The sequence below is a fragment of the Calypte anna genome, chromosome 11 (assembly GCF_003957555.1).
Source record: "Calypte anna isolate BGI_N300 chromosome 11, bCalAnn1_v1.p, whole genome shotgun sequence".
In the NCBI taxonomy this organism is placed as follows: Eukaryota; Metazoa; Chordata; class Aves; order Apodiformes; family Trochilidae; genus Calypte; species Calypte anna.
In genome coordinates, this window is record NC_044257.1 from 3351100 (window position 1) to 3371847 (window position 20748).

General features: G+C 38.1%; 1 protein-coding gene across 4 annotated transcripts in view; it reads left to right on the top strand.

Annotated features, from left to right (window-relative positions):
- The window catches only part of ESRP2 (epithelial splicing regulatory protein 2), a 45278-nt gene extending 25767 nt beyond the window's left edge, over nt 1-19511 (top strand). For 2 of the 4 annotated variants that reach the window (XM_008501285.2, XM_030457906.1), the window contains exons 11-17: nt 462-763; nt 2254-2475; nt 3723-3921; nt 5117-5309; nt 6291-6468; nt 15458-15569; nt 18155-19502. In XM_008501285.2, coding sequence (XP_008499507.1) covers nt 462-763; nt 2254-2475; nt 3723-3921; nt 5117-5309; nt 6291-6468; nt 15458-15547 — 1184 coding nt within the window. In that variant the 3' untranslated portion in view covers nt 15548-15569; nt 18155-19502. Of the gene's footprint in view, nt 1-461; nt 764-2253; nt 2476-3722; nt 3922-5116; nt 5310-6290; nt 6469-15457; nt 15570-18154 lie in introns of all 4 variants that reach the window. The other 2 variants (XM_008501286.2, XM_030457907.1) reach the window with 2 other exon arrangements.
- Nucleotides 19512-20748: the final 1237 nt, after the last annotated feature.

The window sequence follows — 20748 nt, forward strand, 5'->3', positions numbered from 1 at the left end:
TTGATTTTTTTTTTTTTTTTAATTTGGCTAAGGACACAAATAGATAATGAAGTAGTTTTTCCTGTTTTGCCTTCTAAGAATACTTGACCCTGTGGAGTTCTGGCTTCAGGTAGTTGCATGTAAGCTGTGAAAATTTGGGCTGTGATGTTCACAGACAGGTCTTGGTGTCTGGGAAGAAGATGGTCCTTTGCAGTGGAAGCATCTGTGTGCCTTGCATAAGTTCACACTAATCTCGTCTTTGTTTCAATTACACTAAAATGCAAAATCCTTTCAGGGAAAAGGAGGTTCACTTCCAAATAGGTTACTGCAAGTTAATAGTGTTTCAGGTCTTATTTGGGTCTGTTCCTAGCTACTTGCCTGCAGTGTTGCTCCTTAGTGCTATGCCATTCCTGTGTCCTGTGGAACTGACTGACTGGTGTCACCATATGTTGTTGGCTGATTGGTTGTTATCTTCCTACCAGGTACCTCCAATGAAGTGGCCCAGTTCTTATCTAAGGAGAATCAAGTTATCATCCGGATGAGAGGCCTTCCATTCACTGCTACTCAAGAAGATGTCTTGGGCTTTCTGGGGCCAGAGTGCCCAGTCACAGGAGGGAAAGAGGGACTTCTCTTTGTCAAATACCCAGATGGCAGGCCCACAGGAGATGCATTTGTGCTATTTTCCTGTGAAGAATATGCACAGAATGCACTTAAAAAGCACAAAGAAATACTTGGGAAACGTTACATTGAACTCTTCAGGAGCACAGCAGCAGAAGTCCAACAGGTTGTAACTATGAGCTCTGAAACTCTAAGCAGTTAAATCACTTCTTCTAACACTTGCATGCAAATATATTGCAGATGACCATGACATCCATGGAAATCTGTTATATGTTAAGTTCTACAAAGGGCAGTATGTGCTTCCTGATTGGCATGGAAGATGACACAGCATCATTTTTTTACTGCCACTGTTAGTTGTGGTTTATTTTAACATTTCTTAGAATTGTAAAGTAAAAGGGAACTTTTATGAGGTTTCATCTGGTCTTTGCATAACCACTTGCTATAGAAACTTAATGTAGTTACTGTTTTAGATCTGTCATTTACCCTTGGTACTGTGATATGGAGATAAGAAAAATCAAGGATCTGTTGTGTACATTGTGAAACACCCTGGTCTGTCACAGAAACCCAGAAAGTCTTTGCTCTCACTTTTGCTAGGGAGACCTGGATAAAACTTGTTTTCTATCAATTATGTCATTAATTCTTCCTCTATGACAGCTGTCCAGGGTGACATCCTAATTTTTTTCCTGCTTGAGCAAGAGATGACATTTTTAGGGAACTACAGGCTGCTTGTTTGAGTCATTACAAGAGGTAAAGCCAGGTCTCATCTACTGAGTGTTAATACAAAGTACTTGCAATATTCTCCACACAACTGAGGGAGAAGGTTTCTGAACTGCAGTGTGCTACAAGTAAATCCTTGAAAAAAGGCTTCTTTTGAGACAAACTCTCGAGGATGAATTATTATTGACAAAACTAAAGCTTTGTAACACCTTTTTTGATTCTTCTTTCAGTAGAATGTGTTTTGGTTTTGTTTATGACAATCATCACTAAATATGTTTTTCAGTAGTAGGCTCCAACAGTTAATTTGTTTCCTTTGTCATTTGGGAATGAGTTGAGAGAATAAAATGTTGAGATGAAGGTTTTTATCCATTCATAGTTCTTACCCCTTTTTCTATTTCTTTTTCCTCCCTCCTTCCAGAAGCCCCATACTTGGAGATGAGCACTCAGGTTAAAAAACAAGGGCCCTCACTTTACCAGTCAGACTTTATGAAAGAATCAGCACCAATATTTTTACCTACCTAGTTATTTCAGGTCTCAGTTCTTTTAAAATGACTGTTGTTAATTTACCCTAAGAAGAACTGTATGTGACAAAATACTGGTTTATTAGCACAAATTTAGTTTTCAGATGTTGCTTTTATTTTGGTGGTAATCTAAAATGAACTGTAATCTGGTTTTCATTTTTTTTCATGACAATATTAGCTCAGTTATTAGGGTCTAGAAAATTAAATTCTTAAGACTTTCCCTCTCACCTCTGAGTCTGAAATTTTCAAATGCCCAGCTGGAAACTGTCTACAATAATTTAAGAAAGTTTTGGGGTTTGGTTTTTTTTTCATGTTGGAAGTGGTTTTATTTAAATGAGCAAAGTAGTATCGTGATAACTGGTTTGTGCTTAGACAGCTGATGTGTAAATATCTATCAATGTGCTTTTTTTGCCAACAGGTACTCAATCGATACATGTCAACACCTCTAATTCCCACTCTCCCAACTCCTATCATTCCTGTCATACCCCCACCATACACCATTGCCACAGGTAGCATACGTGACTGTATTCGGCTCAGAGGTCTGCCTTACACTGCTGGTATTGATGATATCCTGGAATTTATGGGAGATGCCACAGGTGATATCAAGCCCCATGGAGTTCACATGGTCCTTAATCAGCAGGTAACAGTGTTTGACATGGGAGGACCAACTTCCAGTGATTGAAGGAGGTTAGAAGTCAGGGTAGCTTACGTGTTCTTGGCTGTGCTTTAGGTCTTCCATAACCTGGGCAAAATACTGTGTTCTGTTTGTCTGTCTTCTCCTCCCCTTTTACATACACTGTTGCTTTTCTTTCTGTATATGTATGCCTAAGACCAAAGAGGATGAAGTTTGTTATTTTAAGGATGGCTTTATTCTAGTGTCTTAAATATTCCCTCCTGTTTCAATCAAGTGCTGGAACTACACAAGACAGAAATGCCTTGGGTAACATAGATCCTCTGTCAGCTTCAAGGTTTCTGCTCAGTGGTAGCTGTTTTCTTTCATTGGTATTTGTGGGAAAATTAGGTTTTCCTGAATTCTAACTTGATTAGAGAAGTCTCAGGTTTTAAAGGAAATTGATAATTAAAAATTGATTTGAATGTATTTTAATGACATAGTCATAGTGATGTTTTTTTCCTTACTGCATTGTTTTAAAAATAAACTCCATTAGACACAGAAATATCGAGCTACTATAGTAGATCTTGCATTTGGTTTTTTGTTTTTTGTTAAGAAAATGTATAATATTTTATACATACAACAATGTCTGTCTGATTGCAGGCAGAAAATCATACCTGGAAACAAATTTTTAAGGTAGCTATGGCCTTTACAAAAGCATGTCTAGAGCTTTATGATGTTGTATTGTTACACAAAGTAGTTACAGTGAAGGCAAAGCCAGACTATTCTTTAGAGCTTCACAGCAAAAGAATAAGAGACAGTGTTAATGTGCATCAAGGAAAATTCCAACAGAGTGAATAAAAGAAAGGAAAAAACATCTCAATGAGAAATTGGTTAAGCACTCAAACAGGTTCTCCCAGATGCTGTGGAATCTCCAACCCTGGAAATGTTCAGATTTCAAACAGAGAAGGCCATGAGTGGCCTGATGTAAAGTTAGTCCTGCTTCAAACAGCATTTGGATTAGGGTCCCCTAAACTTTTGTTTCCATGCTAAATTATTCTGTTTCTTCCTACAGATAACACAAGTAGTGTTCTGTTAACTGGGTGCTGGTTACATGAGTCTTGCCTTTCTGCTCCTAAAAATAATTGTTATTAGTCATTAGTGCCAGATGAGAAAGAATAAACTTTTAATAGATATTTGGTCTTGGTACTTTCTGCATTTCTTATGCTCTGGATTTTTAATAACACACAGACATGATTATTCCCCCCTTCCACCAGGGACGACCATCAGGTGATGCTTTTATCCAAATGAAATCTGCTGACAAAGCCTTTATGGTGGCTCAAAAATGTCACAAAAAAATGATGAAGGACCGATATGTGGAAGTATTCCAGTGTTCAGGAGAGGAGATGAACTTTGTTTTAATGGGTGGCACTTTAAATCGTAGTGGCTTATCCCCACCGCCATGTAAGTTACCATGTAAGTCTCCAATTCTTCTGCTCTCTGCTGCTAAAGGCTGATATGTGGTAGGTGCTGAAGCTTTGTGGCCTTTCACCTTTTGACTTGGGTTTTGCCATGATCAATAATCATCCATGTGTGTACATGCTGAGATTGGAATTGTTCCCTTTGGGCAATAATGGGACTGATCAGAGGCATTTATATTGTATTTTCGGTGGTGAGTAGAGGGCAGCAAGGCCTTGCCAGAGAAATTGTTGCACACTTTGCTTTTTATGGTGTACTGTTCTTCTGAGCTCTGCAATAGACTTGCCTTTAGTGAAACCTACTTTGAATTAGGGTTTTTTTTTAAAAGGGGGAGAGATTCTGTATTCTAGCTGACAATGAATGCTCTTGCTGTCTTGCCTTTAGAGCATTGAGAAGGTACTCTATGGGCTTATTTTTGAAAGGAAACATCCACTGAGATAATATGCTAACAAACCATAGAGTGTTGAAATTGGATTTTTAAATTTTAAAATTTTATTTAAGGTTGTAGTGAACCTTAGTGTGGAACTATGATGGAACTTTACCATTCTAACTAGTCTCACTTCCAAGTCACCAAGCACATACTCATGTGAACTTGCAAAAGAGTAAAAAGCTGCCAAATATAGTATATAAAAAAGCTAATTTGCACACCAAGCCAAGCTTAATGTATCTATACAAATCAGGTGTTTGCTCATCAAAATGTATTGGACTAGTCATCATAGTAGGATATTCTTTTTTCTATTTGCTGTATCCTAAAAATACTTTTTCAAGTCTCAGGAGGGTTATACATGAAGACTCACAGTCAGCAGTTGTGGATGCCCATGTGTAGCTAATATTATGGTACTTTAGTCCCACAGAGTACACCTTCTGTTAGAAAGGACAGAGTTTGTTGGTGTGCACGCCTGCTTTCTCTATGCACATGGCTTTATGCTTTCTTTCAATAACTGAAGTTCCTGACTTTCCATTTACGTATAGACAAGGCTGCTCAGCAACAAGAGCTCTCAAGAAAATGCCCCAGTTGTCACTCATGCTGGTGTAGCAGGGGTCTCCAGGGCAGAGGCTAGAGAGCAGTCTTTGCAGAAGTGTTCATTAATCATGTCCAGATGGTATTGATCACATTGGAATTAATAACTTCTTTCCTATAGCAGAGATCTCCATTCTGATTGCTTGTTGCTGTGCCCTGATTTTGTTTCAGGTCTCTCTCCACCAGCCTATGCTGCTTTCCAGACAGCAGCTGTGATCCCAGCTGAGGCAGCACTTTACCAGCCACAAGCCCTCTTGCCAACCACCAGGACTCCCCAGGCCTCTGCTGCTGCTCCTCCAGCTGTTACCTACTACCCAGCTCAGGCTGCTCAGCTTTATATGAATTACACAGCTTACTATCCCAGGTAACACTGGTCTTTTTGCTGCTTTTCTTGACATTTCATCTCAGTGGAGCAGGCAGCTGTGCAGTGACCTGTGAAGAGCTCTTGGAAGTTGCATTTCTGGTGATGATAATCCTGGGAACTTGATGTTCATCAAGCAGAGGCAGTAGCCATTTTAACTGATTCTCTGTGGCCTTGTAATAAAGCTCAGCTTTTCTGTAGTTTCTGTTTGCATCTCATGATAATGTTGGTCTAATGTTTAACTGTGGTTTTGGCACTGGGGCAATGTCATCAAGGAGGTGCTATTTCTAGGCCAAATGGGGAGCTGTGCCAATACGTGCCTCTACCCTCATCCCTTAGTTTGTTCTTGTACTTAGAATACTGTTTCCATACTGAAAGAATCATCATAAATGGGTCCTCGGTTTGATTTCCTTATATCAGTGAGACTGAAGGACACCTTACATATGTAAGTTGAACAGACCTCCATCTTTTCCCTTCCCACAGACAATATCTCTATTTGTGTCTGTAGATTGTTCATTGATAGATCCTAGGCTTGTGAAAGTAGCCTTAATACCTGGTAAATTGCTGTACAGGCCCTGACCAGAGATGCCACCTCCCTCACTATTTTGTGACAGAATTGCCAGATTTGGGCCTCTGCTTGCTTTTTTGTACTGTGATACTTCCACTTTTTTTCTTTAAGGTTTTATTAACAATCTTAGAACAAGTCATTGAACAGCTATTCTTTTTTTCCTCCACTGTAAAATAACAAATGACATTCCTTGACTTCAAATTTTAGCTATTTTCCTCTCTCCACTTTCTCTAAATACAAATTATCAGATGCTGAGGAGAAGTGAAATCCACAAAGCAGTTCACATCGGGTCCGCTCATCTTTGTCATTTTGGGGCTTATTCCCAGATTTACACTTTTGGTTTAATCTTTGCCTATTCTGAGTGTTAAAACCAGTGCTTTGGTTTTGTAACAATTCTGCTCCTGTTTCTCTTTCAGTCCTCCAGTATCCCCTACCACAGTGGGGTATATTGCAGCTCCTCCTGGAGCTGTAGCTGCTGCCGCCACTGCCACCCACACTCCGATTCTGCCCCAGCCTGGAGCATTGGTCCGTATGCAGGGCTTGCCATATAACACAGGAATGAAGGAGATACTCAGTTTCTTCCAGGGGTACCAGGTTAGTATGCAGTCCTTCTCCTTGATTCTGTGTTTGGATCTCAGAGTAATGATCAGTGGGGATCAAGCTGAGCAAATGAGTGCTTTTGGAAATTGAACTTGCACGCTTGTATATTTAATGGGCAGACTGAAGTGTAATATCCAGCTTGCATTATTTCTTATATAATATACATCCTAATTTGAAAACAGTGATTTAGTACCTGGGGCTATGGTTTGAGTTTGGAAAGGGAGAAAGTGCAGAGCTCCAGTGCTTGTCAGGCTTCCAGAGGAAGGGGAGGGCTGCCAAAAGCTTTCAGAACTGATGGATTTTTGGTTGGAGCTTTAGGTAGGGGTCAGTCTTTGACCTCCAAGACTTAAGTGTTAAAGTCTGCTGAGAGCAAATTTCTCGTACAAAAGGCTGTGTTGTAGGTCTGGTGACTTGCTTGCAGAAGAATTGAAACAGTTGCCCCTGTCAAACACACAAGAACTAATTATTTTGGTTACAGGCACAAATATTTTCAATTAAAACTGCATTGCACTGCAAACTAAAGAGAAACTAATTTTCAAACCATTTTATACTGATGGCAAACATTCTATATAACTTCATATAGTATGTGCTGATACAATACTTTATCAGTGAACAAAGACATACAAACATTTTCCTGAGGAACATTAATAAAGAAAAGGTACCATGTACAAATGATTTCTCCAGCAGCATTTACATGAATTCATGGAATGGGTCTTTTCATGTCTTCTGTCTTTCACCTTGGAGCATATTTGATATGTATCCTTGTTTTTTTATCATGTTTGTTAAATGGAAAGATAATTGAATGTGGTATATTCTGGTGAGTATTTGACTTCTGTGGATAACAGCACTTGCACAGATACTAAATCTGCATTTTTAGTACTACTCAGAAGCCCTGACTTAAAAATGTCTTGGTGGGTTTTAAACTACTAATCAAGTTAAAAGACAACAGATTTTTTTATTTTAATCCTTCAGAAATCTTTAAGTTGGATAACAGTGTTATTGCTAAAGGATAAGATGCAGATGGATTCTTTGTAATGCATTGCAGATGTTAATATGAAACATTTGGGCATGATATGATTTCTGTTTTGTTCTTTTTGTCTTTAAGATTCTTAAAGGATGGCAGTGGGCTTTAATTTTTAGAGGCAGATGTCTGCTGTGTAAATTAATGTAGACTGAGAACAGATGCTTAAATGTATGTTTTGAGTCTTTGGAAGATACAGTACTCTACCTGTTGTGGCTTCTTTTCAAATGTTACATTTATGTTTGAAAGTGGTTTTGCATACTTTTTTTTTCAGTGGAAATATTTGAAAGTTAGCTTATAAAATGAGTGGACTTTGACAAAAATTAGAAGAAAACTAAGCTTCCTTGTATTTTAGGACGTTTTCTTCAACAGATATTTCCAGAGTTCAAACCAATTTCAATTGCTTCCATGATTTTGAGACAAACAGTAGTAGCTGTTCATCTGTTGATTAGCTATTGATACTTGACCTTTTTTCTTTTTCTCTCTTTTTCTGTTTTTGTTTTTTTTTTTTTAACTGAATGTGGGTATTGGTGGATTAATGGTGGGTGTATTAAAGCCTTAAGTGAGGAAACTTATTTTCTAAATGGAAATTCAGCCAGAGGTGTAAGCACACCTTTGAAAAATGTGACCTGAAGATGTCTGTGCATGGAACATGTCAGGGACAATGTCTGGTAGCTCTGTCTTCAATTAAATCTTCAGTTTAATGAATCTGGACTTTGGGTCTAAAGCTGAATTTGCCCTTTGCCTTGTTTCTGCATTTGTTCAGCAGCTCATAGTGTTTGTATTGCACAATTAAATGTTTCAAATTAATAGTATTTTTTGTGACAAGGTGAAAACTACATATTCTTCTGCTGCAACCACCTGTCATCATCAGTCACTGTTATTAAAATTATCACCTCTTTGGTTTCTTTAGAAGATGTTGTCCAAATGAGATCGTGTTCAGTATCTTATAAAGGAGCCAAGGAATTATTTTGAATTGTTCTTGGGACCCCGCATGTGGTAATGCTAGTTTTATAATTGCTCATTCCTTCAGAGGGAAAAAAGAGGTGGTGGCTTACTGTCTTGGGACAATACTACGGCTCTGGAGCATCACTTAAAATTTTTTTCTGTTTTCTTCCCCTTTCCTCTCTCCTCACATTATTTTTTTTTTTTCTGCTGCTGCCCAAGGATTTCATGCATGATGCTGCTTCTCATTTATAAAGTGAGCCCCTAATAATTGTCAGTGGTTTGGGAATGGTTTCAATCACTGTATAACAAATTGATGTTAGTATTCAGTAGGCTTCAGTGTTGGTATTCTGGGATCCAGATTGGAGATGTTGAGATTGAAGGGTGATTTTTGTCCTTGTATGCCTTTTGTCTGAAAAGAAGAGGTTTTAAGTTTTAGTTCTTTCTTCTCTTTTCTTCTTCAGTCTTCATGGGCTCTGTATATTGCATGTGTGCACATGTTGCTACTTAAGTGAATTAAGTGAAAGCACCTTTCGTACCAGACCTGCCTCTTAAGAGAGATTTTGCTTATTATGGGCTTCAGCAAGCTGGTCTCGTCATCAGTACATGCTTCTAGTAATAAGTAATGTAAATATCTGCAGAGCAGCATTTTAATTTTTGTGTAGTTTTATCAACACTAGCCTCTTGTTTAGTGGTTGAGAAGCTTGATTTGTTCTTGTAGTTCTGCCTTCCTGTTCTTCTTGTTGAAAATTCTTTCCACTTTGCATACTTTAATGTATCTTGCATTAAACAGTTTTTTAAAAACTGAAGTGTAGTAGTATATCTTGCAGATGGTAATTTTCCCCATCATCTCTTTCGGTTTTGTTTTTTTAATTGTATTGCAATGCAACAGGACCATTGATTTGATTCCTCATATACTTGATAAATAGCTAAAGGATACTTTAAAAAGCAACAACAAAAGCCAAAACAACCCGAAGGACAACAAAGCCCCCCACCATACAATTTAGGACAATGGGATGGCAGTGGTTGCTCTGAGAGGTGCTAAAACATCAGCTGCTCAGCTGGAGTTTATGTTGAAGAAAGGCATCTGTGGATTGTTAAAAGAAACTTTACTTATAATTTAAATAGTATATGATTGTGAAGAGACCCTTCTAGAATCAAGAAAAATATTTCATATGTCATATCTTATGGGGGAAGTGTTTGATAAAGTAGTGCAAAAATAGTAACTACATGCAGTAGACTTCTCAGTGTTATTTTAGGCCGCTGCTCTGTACAATTGTAGAGGCAGTGAGAGAAATCAAGTAAATAAGGAAGGAACAGGTGGAGCAGTTAGGTGATGGATTTATGTGAAGCTGTTTGTGTGTGACAGAAGCATTTCTTTAACCACTATCAATGAAAAATATGTCTAGCCTCTGAATAAAAACCTAATCTGTTTTTCTTCTTATGAGAACACAGTTTTATTGCTAACACTTGACAGACTTGGTATTCTGACAAGAATTAGGTTTATGTACAAGTAGATGCAATTTAACTGTGCCCATGGTCTTAGCTGACCAAAAGCTAGTTCACAACTGCTCTCTTAACTGGGATTCAGCTTTAGTAGAAGTTGACTAGTTTCTTGGAGGCTGGCATGAACATAAAATAAACTCCTGTCTGCCTAAAAAAGATCTGGCGGTTTAGTCTGGAGAAGAGGAGGCTCAGGGGAGACCTCCTCACTCTCTACAACTCCCTGAAAGGAGGTTGGAGCCAGGGGGGGGTTGGTCTCTTTTCCCAGGCAACTCTCAGCAAGACAAGAAGGCATGGTCTCAAGTTGTGCCAGGGGAGGTTTAGGTTGGATATTAGAAAGAATTTCTTTACGGAGAGGGTGATCAGACATTGGAATGGGCTGCCCAGGGAAGGAGTGGATTCTCCATCCCTGGAGATATTTAAAAAGAGACTGATGTGGCACTCAGTGCCATGGGCTGGGAACCATGGCAGTAGTGGATCAAGGGTTGGACTTGGTGATCTCAGAGGTCCTTTCCAACCTGGCTGATTCTATGATTCTGTTCTTAGAAAGCAGACTTGCTGTTTTGGTAAGTTGTAGAAGTATAGTGAGATGTTCCATTCAGAACTAGTAATAAAATAAACTAGGAGAAGAGTAAGATTTGGGAACCATTATCACCATCTCAGCTTTAAATAAAGTCTCAAATTTGCTGAAAAAGACTAGGATGGAAATGAATGGGCTTCTTTGTGTATGTGTTTTTATTTAAGAAAAGCTTAAAATAAATATTCTTTAAACCCGTACTGAGCTTTAGGTGCCTTTTAGCTGCACCTAAATAGAGCTTTTGCAGTATAATAATCCTCCAAATCTTCAGAGACCCATAATTCAAGGCTCATTGTTGGAGAGGAAGGAGGGTGGCTTTTGCTTGAAACAGTAATAAGGAAACAAAGGGAAGTGGATGGATGGTTAAATTCCAAGAGCATTAACAACATATTTCTCTTGAATCAGGACAGCAGGTTCCATTGTTACTGACTTTCTAGGGATTAGCTTTTTTTTTTCTGAAATGCATGCTTTAACAAAGAAGTATTCTCTGTTTCCTATCGGCTCCTTTTGAAATTTGATGCTCTGGCATGAGAGGGATACCCCTGTCCTTTGTGTGCCAGTTCTAGGCATAGCACCTTCTTACTAGGGAAGGAAGAATTCACAGTTACAGGTATTTGGAGTCACCTGGCAATATAAATATTATTGCATGCTGTTTGTTTTGTTTTATTCCAAGGTCTGTTTTCCACCTGGGATATGTCTGTGTGGAGAAAGCATCTGAGAGACTAATTCACTGAGTCTACTGAATTAATGGTTACTGGTTTTGTCTGTTGCCTCCTGTGCTTGAAGCAAGGAACTAAAGTGGCAACATTTTCAAGCTCTTTACTTGGGAGCTGGCATTACGTATTTCACAATCTCTTCCAAAAAACATTTGGGTGATGTCTTGATGTCTGTTTCACAGAGCATTCAAGTGGTTACTGCTGCTTGTATTGGCACCCTTAAGGTACCATTAATATACTTCATTAGCATTGTCATCAAGTCAGATGCTGCATTCCGGACTTAATTTATCTAGACTTGTTTCTCCAAAGTCTGAGAGCTGGATTTCTTCTCTTTGGGAACTGTTCTCTGATAGAGTTCATTAGGCTAGAATAGCAGCTGCAAGGCTGAAGTGGCCTATGATGTTTTCCTTTCCCAGGGGGAAGTACTATTATGTTTCATTTCCCCTTGGTTTTTTTTCCACAGTTGGGTCATACTTTCCAATTTTAATCTTGTTTTTTAGCAGTGTTCCCTCCCCCATCCCCAGATTGCCTTGCATATACTGCTTTAGACTAATATTTGAATGTCCACTGCAGTAAATGCAAAAGTTACATGGAAATCAATGACTTGGTGGTTAGTGACCTGGTTAAATCTGTGCACAGTCAGTGAAGGGACAAGGTCAGTCCCATTCCCTTCAGTGTAGCAGGTATTTCTGAAAGAAATAATCTAGCTTGAAGAAAAAGATAAAATACGTGTACAAGAAGAAAGTTTACCATGCTACCTCTTCATTAACCAGCTTGATTCCTGATCATCTTAAACAGCTTTGCAGTGGCTGTAGCCTGGGAGATCGTACCATCCTGGAGGTAATCATTGGTCAGAAATGGCCATGTTCTTTAGAAAAGAGAAATTAGTATTTTATTTAATATTACAAAGTTATTTAATATGCATGAGTTCAGATATCTCTGGTATCTGAAGGCAAACTGCTTATTCTGTGAAGAAGCAACATGTTCTTCAGGAAACATCATTTTGCCATTATTAGTAAGTTTTGAGCTTTAGAAGTCCTCTCTGTCACGGGGGAGATAACAATATAGGAAATGGGAAACACCACTCTTCACTATTCAGTGCAATCTCTGTTTTAATTGGTTGTGGCTTTTGTTTCAGTTTATTTGTTTCAGTATGTTGTTGCTCTCATCTTGCAGCCTGCCTTGGAGCTAACTGTTGACCCCAGCATCTCATTTAGTAACCACTGCCAAACATTTTATCTTGCTTCCTTCTCCTAGTTTAGGTTCTAAATGGAACCTAACCTTACTCTATACTTTGTTTCCATAGTTTCCATCTATCTTGATCCTAGCTCCTGTCTCTGATCACTGGAAGAAGTCAGTATAGCACTAGAGTATATGCTGAGACCCATATCTTGAGGTCCTTAACATCTGAGTCTTACTTTCCTAATGGAGCTCTTAATTTAAAAATGCTGTTTGACCTGTTCTTCCTTATTAGACTAAGATAGACTTCTTGATGTCTGCTTCAAAGGGAAAAGAGAAAATGCTTTATTGTCTGAATTAATTTCTGCACTGTCCTGCAGTCATTCTAGGAAACAGGTCTGCCCTGTTCATAATCTGTGAACATGTGAGAGTATCCTGTTTAATAGGATGAGGTGAAGGGAAACTTTCAGAAATTGTATTTCCTGGCTTAAATACTAACTTAAAAAGTAGGATTGCTTCTTCATAATTCCAACAGACCACTATATTTTAATGCAACTTCTGACATACTGAGAGCAGGTGGAAGCCACTGGGTCACAAAGAATCACAGAACCTTTTGGAAGGGAAGTCCAACTCCCCAGGAGTTGTGAACTCAAAAGAAAGAAGGGGGCAACACAGCAGTTCTGAGGAGAGGGGCTCTGTTTTTGTTCAAGCAAGGAAGTTGGACATGAGATAAGTGGCATAAGAGGGGAGGGTAATGGAGGCACTAGCAGTGAGGTCTGCTTTTAATTTTATTTCACCTTAATTCAAGGAGAACCATTGCAAATTTTGGTAACTTCTTACCAGTTACTTGGGTGTTAAAAGTAAGTATTTGAAAATGCATCATGAAGTTTTGTGTTATCTCAGTGTTGTCATACTGTCTCAGATCTCAACATTTATACAGGAAACAAACTACTAGAATCTAGCTCAGTGAACTTGCAGTAGGTAATACTAAGGGGTTAAAGTACTCTGTGGTATTTTTCAAATCTAGGTGAAAGCAGAACTTGGCTTGCTGCATTGCAGATGAAGCTAGCAAAACTGTTTCCATTTTGAATAATGAGTTTATAGGTTTACCCTTGGCTTTGCACTATTTATCCTATGTGCCTGTGTGGTTTTGTTCTTACGAGTCTCTGAAATGCAGACAAAACAGAAGTATTAATGATCAAGCACTTACTCAGGCAAGTTAAGTTAGGTTAGTTTCCATTTCATTCACAGGGAATAAGGATTCCTCCACGTTATTACTTTATTTTCTAGCTTGGTTTGCAGTGCTACTTTTTGACATCTGTAAGTTTGAATAATTTACTCTTCCAAAACTTAATTAACTCCAGTATCTTACCTATCTATCTTGTGATTAGTAGTTACTTCAGTGTTTCCTCATTGTTTATGCATTTCAAGTATAACCTTTAAAGCACTGTCCCTCCCAAGAGACCTTTACCTACTGTACATCTACTGATAATCTAAAATGTATGTACTATCTTGAGACATTCCTTCCAAAGAGTAAACTTAAATTTCATAGCTTTGTTTCAAGGGCAGGTCTGGGAACTGATAAGTCTAATATTTGCATGGTCTGGTTGCCCTGGCAGAGACTATCTAGAAAATACTTCTTATGTTTGTCTTTTACTTAATGGCATGGGTCTGGATGTGGATGTGGCTAGAATCCAGTAGTGAAAATTCTGGGATGTTCTTTTCTTTTATGTTCTCTGGTCTCTTGGTTACTGTTCTCTGTGGAAAGTGGATACTGTGATGGTTTTGGTTTTTTGTTTGTTTGTTTTTTTTCTTTTCAACTTCACTTTAAATGGATACAACATGTCCTGTATGCCTGAATGTAATACCTTTTTCTCCCTAAGCTGGCAGGAGACTTTCTGAGTTACAGAAATGTCAAAGGAAGACAACATAGAGTGTCTACATTGTGTGCAGTTGGCAGTCCTCAAAAATGTTAATGCTAACCAGCCATTTCAGGGCAGACAGGAAAACTTCTTGTCATGGAAAGAAGATTCTATAATTTGGGTTATGTTAACCAATTTTTCTTATGAATTATGAGAGCCACTCCAGTAGTCTTTGTAGCATGTGCAAATGTGGTCAGCCCCTTTCCAGGGTGTGTAATTTTGGAAAGATTGAGGTAGATACAAAATGGTGATTCGTATTGCCCGAGATCTGTTATAGATTTCACATTTGTATCAGGCCCTCCAACATTATGCATGATTACTGTTCAGATTCATGTTCTCAAATATTTCTTTGCAATGATCCACAAGTGGGTTGTTCTTAATCTGAATTTATTGGTGTGATTGTACTATACAGTCCTTTTATTTTAATCTTCTTCTACAGCAAACCTATAATGATGCAGTTACACTGTATAGTTTATTTCTTTTTCCTTTGTGGAAACATACTGTACTAGTATAAATGCTATTTGATCTTTTAAGTGCATGCATGCCAGGACATTGTTGTTCTTTAACTACACTGACGTGTAGTCAGTGTAATTCAAGTGTTACATGCAGATGAAGTGTTTATCATACTACCCTAGAGAAGCTGTAGTTTATTTCCATGACTGCATAAAAGATCTGAATGGGATCCAAACACCTCTTCTGATCCCCCACTTCAGTATGAATGCTGGAAGATGCTCAGCTTTCCCAGCAAGAGCCATTACTAGAGTATAATTATGCAAACGAGTTTGGTACTTGATGGCTGTCTCATGAATGGAAGGAAAAAAAGAGCATTTCATGGTCTGAACTATTTCCTTTCCTTGATAAGGAACAGTTCAGATACATAGTTTAATACATTCCCCATATTTGTTTACTTTAAATCTATTTCTACAACTGGTGATTCGGTTAATGTGGGTTGGCTTTTTTCTTAGCTTGCATAAATATAGTATCTATGAAATTCACTGTCTCCTGCCAGTTGTTATAGGTGATGCTCTTAATTATGGTTGCAAATGATCATCTGTGTGGCTTGCTGTACCAGAACTGTTCCTTCTCTTGCTGATTATCATATATCACACTTGTACTGTAGTATGCACCTGATGACTACAATGGCCTTATTCAGCTGAGCGATCAAGCAAGGAGTGTGTTACAAGCACCGAAAGAGTGGGTCTGTTTGTAACTCTTTGTAACTTCTGAAGAAGGTAAGATGTGACTTGACAGAAACTGTGATTGGGAAGGGAAAGCAGAGCTTGATGGTGCAGAGGTTTTTGCTTATGGCTTTTGCTGCTTCTTAGCTTGCATTAGGACCCTTGCTTTAACCTTTCTGCTTTTGTCCTGTTAAAAAATCAGATAACCCAAAGAATTAGGTCAGTTGTGATCTGTAGTTGCTTGGGTAGCAGTGGTGGAGGTAGCATGATTGCCAGGTTTTGCTCAGATGGTGTGTTTAATCTATGGAAGGGTTTGTTAGTGTTTCTCATGCAAAGCTTTCAATCCAAAATTTTATCTTTAGCAAGCAGTAGATTTTTTTTTTCTTGGTACAGCTACAAAGTGCACACAAATGCATCTGCAAAAATCCACAAACCTCTGGCTTTTTCTGTTTTCAGTATCACATAGCTGTCTAGAGATTAATTTAACTTTCTGTTGTCCCTAATGCAATGTGAACTATTATGGTTTTTAAAAGATGTTTCTTTGGCATAGTGGCTTTCTAATGCAACTAACTATTTGCTAAGTGTAGCACCTAATTGTTAACAAAATTTTTTTGTGACCCATGTTAAGTTTGTGACTTCCAAATAGTACTGTATTCCAGTCAAAATACTGCTGATTAATGACTACAATTTTTTGGCCTGGGGAAATAAAACAAAACAAAAAAACCCAAAACAAAACAAAAACCACACACATACCAAAAAACCCCCACAAAATCACAAAAAACCTTGCAAAACTTCCAGTAGAAAAAATGGCAATCAAATACTGTACCTTGACAGAAGTACCTTCAGAGGTAAAGTTACCCTCACACAATCACCAACAATTCAGTTGTTTTCCAGTTGGTTTTTCCATACACTGTTAGATCTGCTAAGGAGAAGATGGATTAGAAGCTGCATGATCTGGTGGTGTACAGAAAAACACCCGTGATTATTCTGAGCACGTACATATTTATGTAAGCTTGGACAATCTGTTTGACTCTCTTGTTTTATCCAGATTAACTGGAAAAGGAGATCAGCAACAGGGCTCTACTATGTATGAGATGAAAACAGTCTTTGTTAAGAAAGTTGTTAGTGAAGTAGCTCATCCTGAATTCTAAGCCATCCACAGTAGTATCAGATACTTGATCCCATATGGATTAATAGCAAAGAGATGGTTTAGAGCATACCATCTTTTTTCTCACATGCTCAACATGTGTACATCTTTCTCTTTGAGCACAGTGTTACTCAGAAATAAACCAAGCTTCCAAACCTGAACTGGGCTTCAGACATGATATTTTATTTGTCTTCTGAATTTCTCTCTGCATGCTATTTCTTGACCAACTTGAGTTCTTTGAGAAGAACCTATACTAAATCCTTCATACATGCTTTTAGTTTTTAAAGTGTACTGTTGCTTATGCCTTATTAATACTTCTACTGCTTTTTAAGTGTTTGGACAAGCAAAGGTCTAGTATGTACTTCTGATTGGTTTTAATATGGTTGATTGTAAAGCTGATCAGGAACTGCTGCTTGCTGGTAGTAACTGAAGTGTGATATGTCTTGCAGTATAGCGGGCATGTATAAATTCTACAAAAGATTGAAACTCTTAAAATATTACTTCAACCTTTTTATAAAATCATGGGGACATATGTCACATGAACTTAACTTGAATTGGGTTAACACTCATAAAACTGGTTGGTTTTCCAGTATAGACTATACTTTTTGTCTGACACTGTTTTCTCTGGCAGACTAGTCTTGCACACTGAGCTTTTGATCCTTCAACCTTTGCTTTTGAAAGTTCGCAGAGATCCATTTCTGAAACCCAACAAATAGGGTTTCTGAACTTAGCATGGAAGGACTTCCAGCATTTTGTGAGAAAGAATTGGCTGGGATACCACAGGGCAGACAGAGATGTCTGCTTAGTTTGATATTTTGAAGCTGCCTTTTAAGAAATCACAAGGGCAAATGCACTTCAGTAAAAAGAGTCTAGTGACTGAATAATCTAATTTATCATGCTTTTTTTTTAGCCTTGTTACAAATACAGTAAAGGCTTCTTTACTTCATTTGGACTGCATAAAATTTTGCTTCATTTTACCAAACTTTCTTGACCTGTATACCTGTGTGAAGTTCAGTTCATCTTCCCAAAGCAGAACTCTGATCCATAATTTTTTTTCTAAACATGTGCTCCTATGCCTTACAGTCTTTGTCATTTGGCCAGTAATCCACACACTACAAGAATTATTCACTGAATGCCTGGACTTCCTTACTCCATTTACCTTTTATTAACATCTAAGCCTTTTTTTTCCTGTCAGCCTTTAATCCAAATTACTTCTCTAGCAAAATCTTTGCATGGAAGTATATCTACATCATTCTGTTCAGCACAGAATAAGAGCTGATGCTGTTCTCCAACCCAAGCTTTTAATCTTCAGTTCCTTTTCTTCCTTTCTGTTCTTACATCCAGAATGATCTTACCGTAGAGACAGGAATGGAGTGAATCATATGTGCAACATGAAAAAATTTGTTTCCAGGTGTGGTCTGTGGTTTCAATAGGTTTTTTTTTGTTTGTTTGTTTGTTTGTTTGTTTCTGTTGTCTTCTTGTACCATTGCAGCTCCACGCAGATTCCATCCTTGTGCTTTACAACTTTAGTGGCCAGCCCAGTGGAGAGGCATTGGTGACTTTTCCAAGCCTGGATCTAGCTAAGAAAGCAGTGGCTGAGAAAAACGGACAGCTCCTGGGAAGCCGCTGTGTAGAACTGTACCTGGTCTAACTAAACACTCTTAGGGGGATGGGGAAAGAGTGTTGCACTAAACACCGTGCCTCTTGCAAAATAAAGTCTTCCCTTGCCACCTAGGAAGCAGCAAATGTGCCTTTTCAGCATAGTATGTTGAAATGTAGAGTGGTACGTGTCCTGTATTTGATTTGAAAACTGGCGTGTCCTATGCCAAAGGTAAAGTGAAACAAAACAGTTATGCAGTTAATTTACTTAATTTCTAATGTACTTGTTTAAAAATAAGCAAATGTGCTCCTGGCATCTAGTTAACTCTAAAGACAATCTAATAGCACTTCAGCTATTGCAGCCTTGGGAGAAACCTGTTCAGTAGCATTGGAAGTGGAAAGCGAAGCTTGAGTGATTCAGATTTGTCTGTATTTAGTTTTTAAGAGTTTACGCTTAACAAAGTGTCTCTTTTTGTAGAGTTTAAATGTCTTTAGAAAGGTCTTTTGGAATGCATAGCTTTCCCAGTTCAAAGTGTAGATCATATTGATTTGTTTTGTTTTGTTCTTGACTGGAAAATACCAGGATACTGGACCCCAAATGCAGTTGTGCTTTCTCACATTTTCATTATGCAATGTTTCGCAAAAGCCATATTTGTCTGTCTTACCAATGTACTGCTGCCAATGTGTATAGCAAAAATAAAAAATAAAGGCAAATCCAGGAAAAACCTCCCTGCCCACATATAAACCCCTGCCCCCATCCCAAACTTTTAATCTATACAGGACAAAAATGGCACATAAACCTGAGTACTAATAAGTTATATTTTTTTATTTAAGCATAATAGCTTTCAGATACTGTATTAAAGATTTTGCTCTAGTTTATGTGCATGCAATTTGTTTACATCTTTAAACTACTTTATTTGTATATTATGAAACAACAAGATGATGAAATCTGAATCCTCTAGTGCATGCTTTTTTCTTTTTCCCTGTGTGTGTATATACATAAGCTAGAAGTACTTTTATGTCATGTAGCATGTGTTTAAAAAGACATCTGCTGTAGAAGCACTAAATGACTTTGTTTTTACTGTGCCTTACTTCAAAACCATTCCAAGTGCAATACCAGCAGAGCAAAATGTAATGAATCCTGTTGTGACATGTTCATGGATGTCTGAATTGATCTTTTTTGTTAGTGTACCATTTGAACTGAATGATGTATGCTTCTTTATATTACAACAAATAAAAGAGATGCTTACAATGTGTATTGGCATTTGAAAGTAACTTATGCTTGGTTTTAAAGTATTTTCATAGCCTACCATCCTCTGATAAACTTTTTTTTTTGTGCCTTGCTGGAGTGGTGGGATGTTATTATTTTATTATTTTTGCATAGAATCAAAGAATATTTTTGTTGGAAAAGACCTTTAACATCATCAAGTCCACCACTAAACCATGTTCCTAAGTACTGTCCCAAGGCCTGACAACCCTTTCAGTAAAGATTTTTTTTCTTATATCCAGTCTAAACCTGCCCTTGCACAACTTGAGGCCATTTCCACTTGTAACTTGCAAGAAATACACTTGATACATTTTTGTAGTGCTGTGCTTCTAGGTTAGGTGATGCAGCCATTTACATGCATAGTTCTCTCCTCCTAGTGCTAGGGGAAGCAAGGTACTGAACTTCATACTGTGTTCATGTTTGGATTAATTGTCCTAGCAAGCCACTCACTTTTCTGTGCCATGCAAAATCCTATGGTGGAGTCGTGGTGGAGCCAGACAACCTTTCTGTAGTAAAAATGGAGGCAGGGTGAAGGAGTGATATTAAAATAATATGTGTCTCTAGTTAGAAGCATCTTGTGCCATTTGATTATTAAAACCTTCCATCTGAAGCTTTGCCAGAATCAAGTGGGACAGGAAAGAAAGCTTTTTTTGTTTAAAACCAACAGTCTCCCTGTAATTAATCTGTTTCTAAGATTTGGTGAAACTGATCTAAAATTTTAGTTTTAAAGGAGAGGACTGCATCATAATTACCATTCTCATAGTGCCTTTGAGGAGAAAGCAAAGCTCTCCTTTTGATGATTTTTTGGGGGGAGACTCAATGCTGAGCACTACAGGGTCTGTGCCAGTTACCAGTCCTCACTGGTGCCTTTTGCCATGGTCCAGCTCAGCTGTTCACCTCTTGGCCATGGGCTTTGCAATCAATTGAAACATTTTTTTCTCTTAATAGCGTGTTTAGGAATTGTTTTCTATTAGTTAAAATGATGCTTCATCTACTAAAGCTTTACAGTTCTTTTAGAGATCCCTCTGCTCTTGTTCTTGTGTGATTTGTACCTTCATTTGCAGTCTGGGAAAACTGAGCCAGGGCTCATGGAGCAGCACCTCAAGTAACATAAGTAAAGTGTACATTTGCCAAGATTTATATGTACACATTCCCCTTGCTTTTTAACACCTTTCTGGTTTAGTCAGCACTGACTGCAGCTTATAACTCTTGAGTGCAGT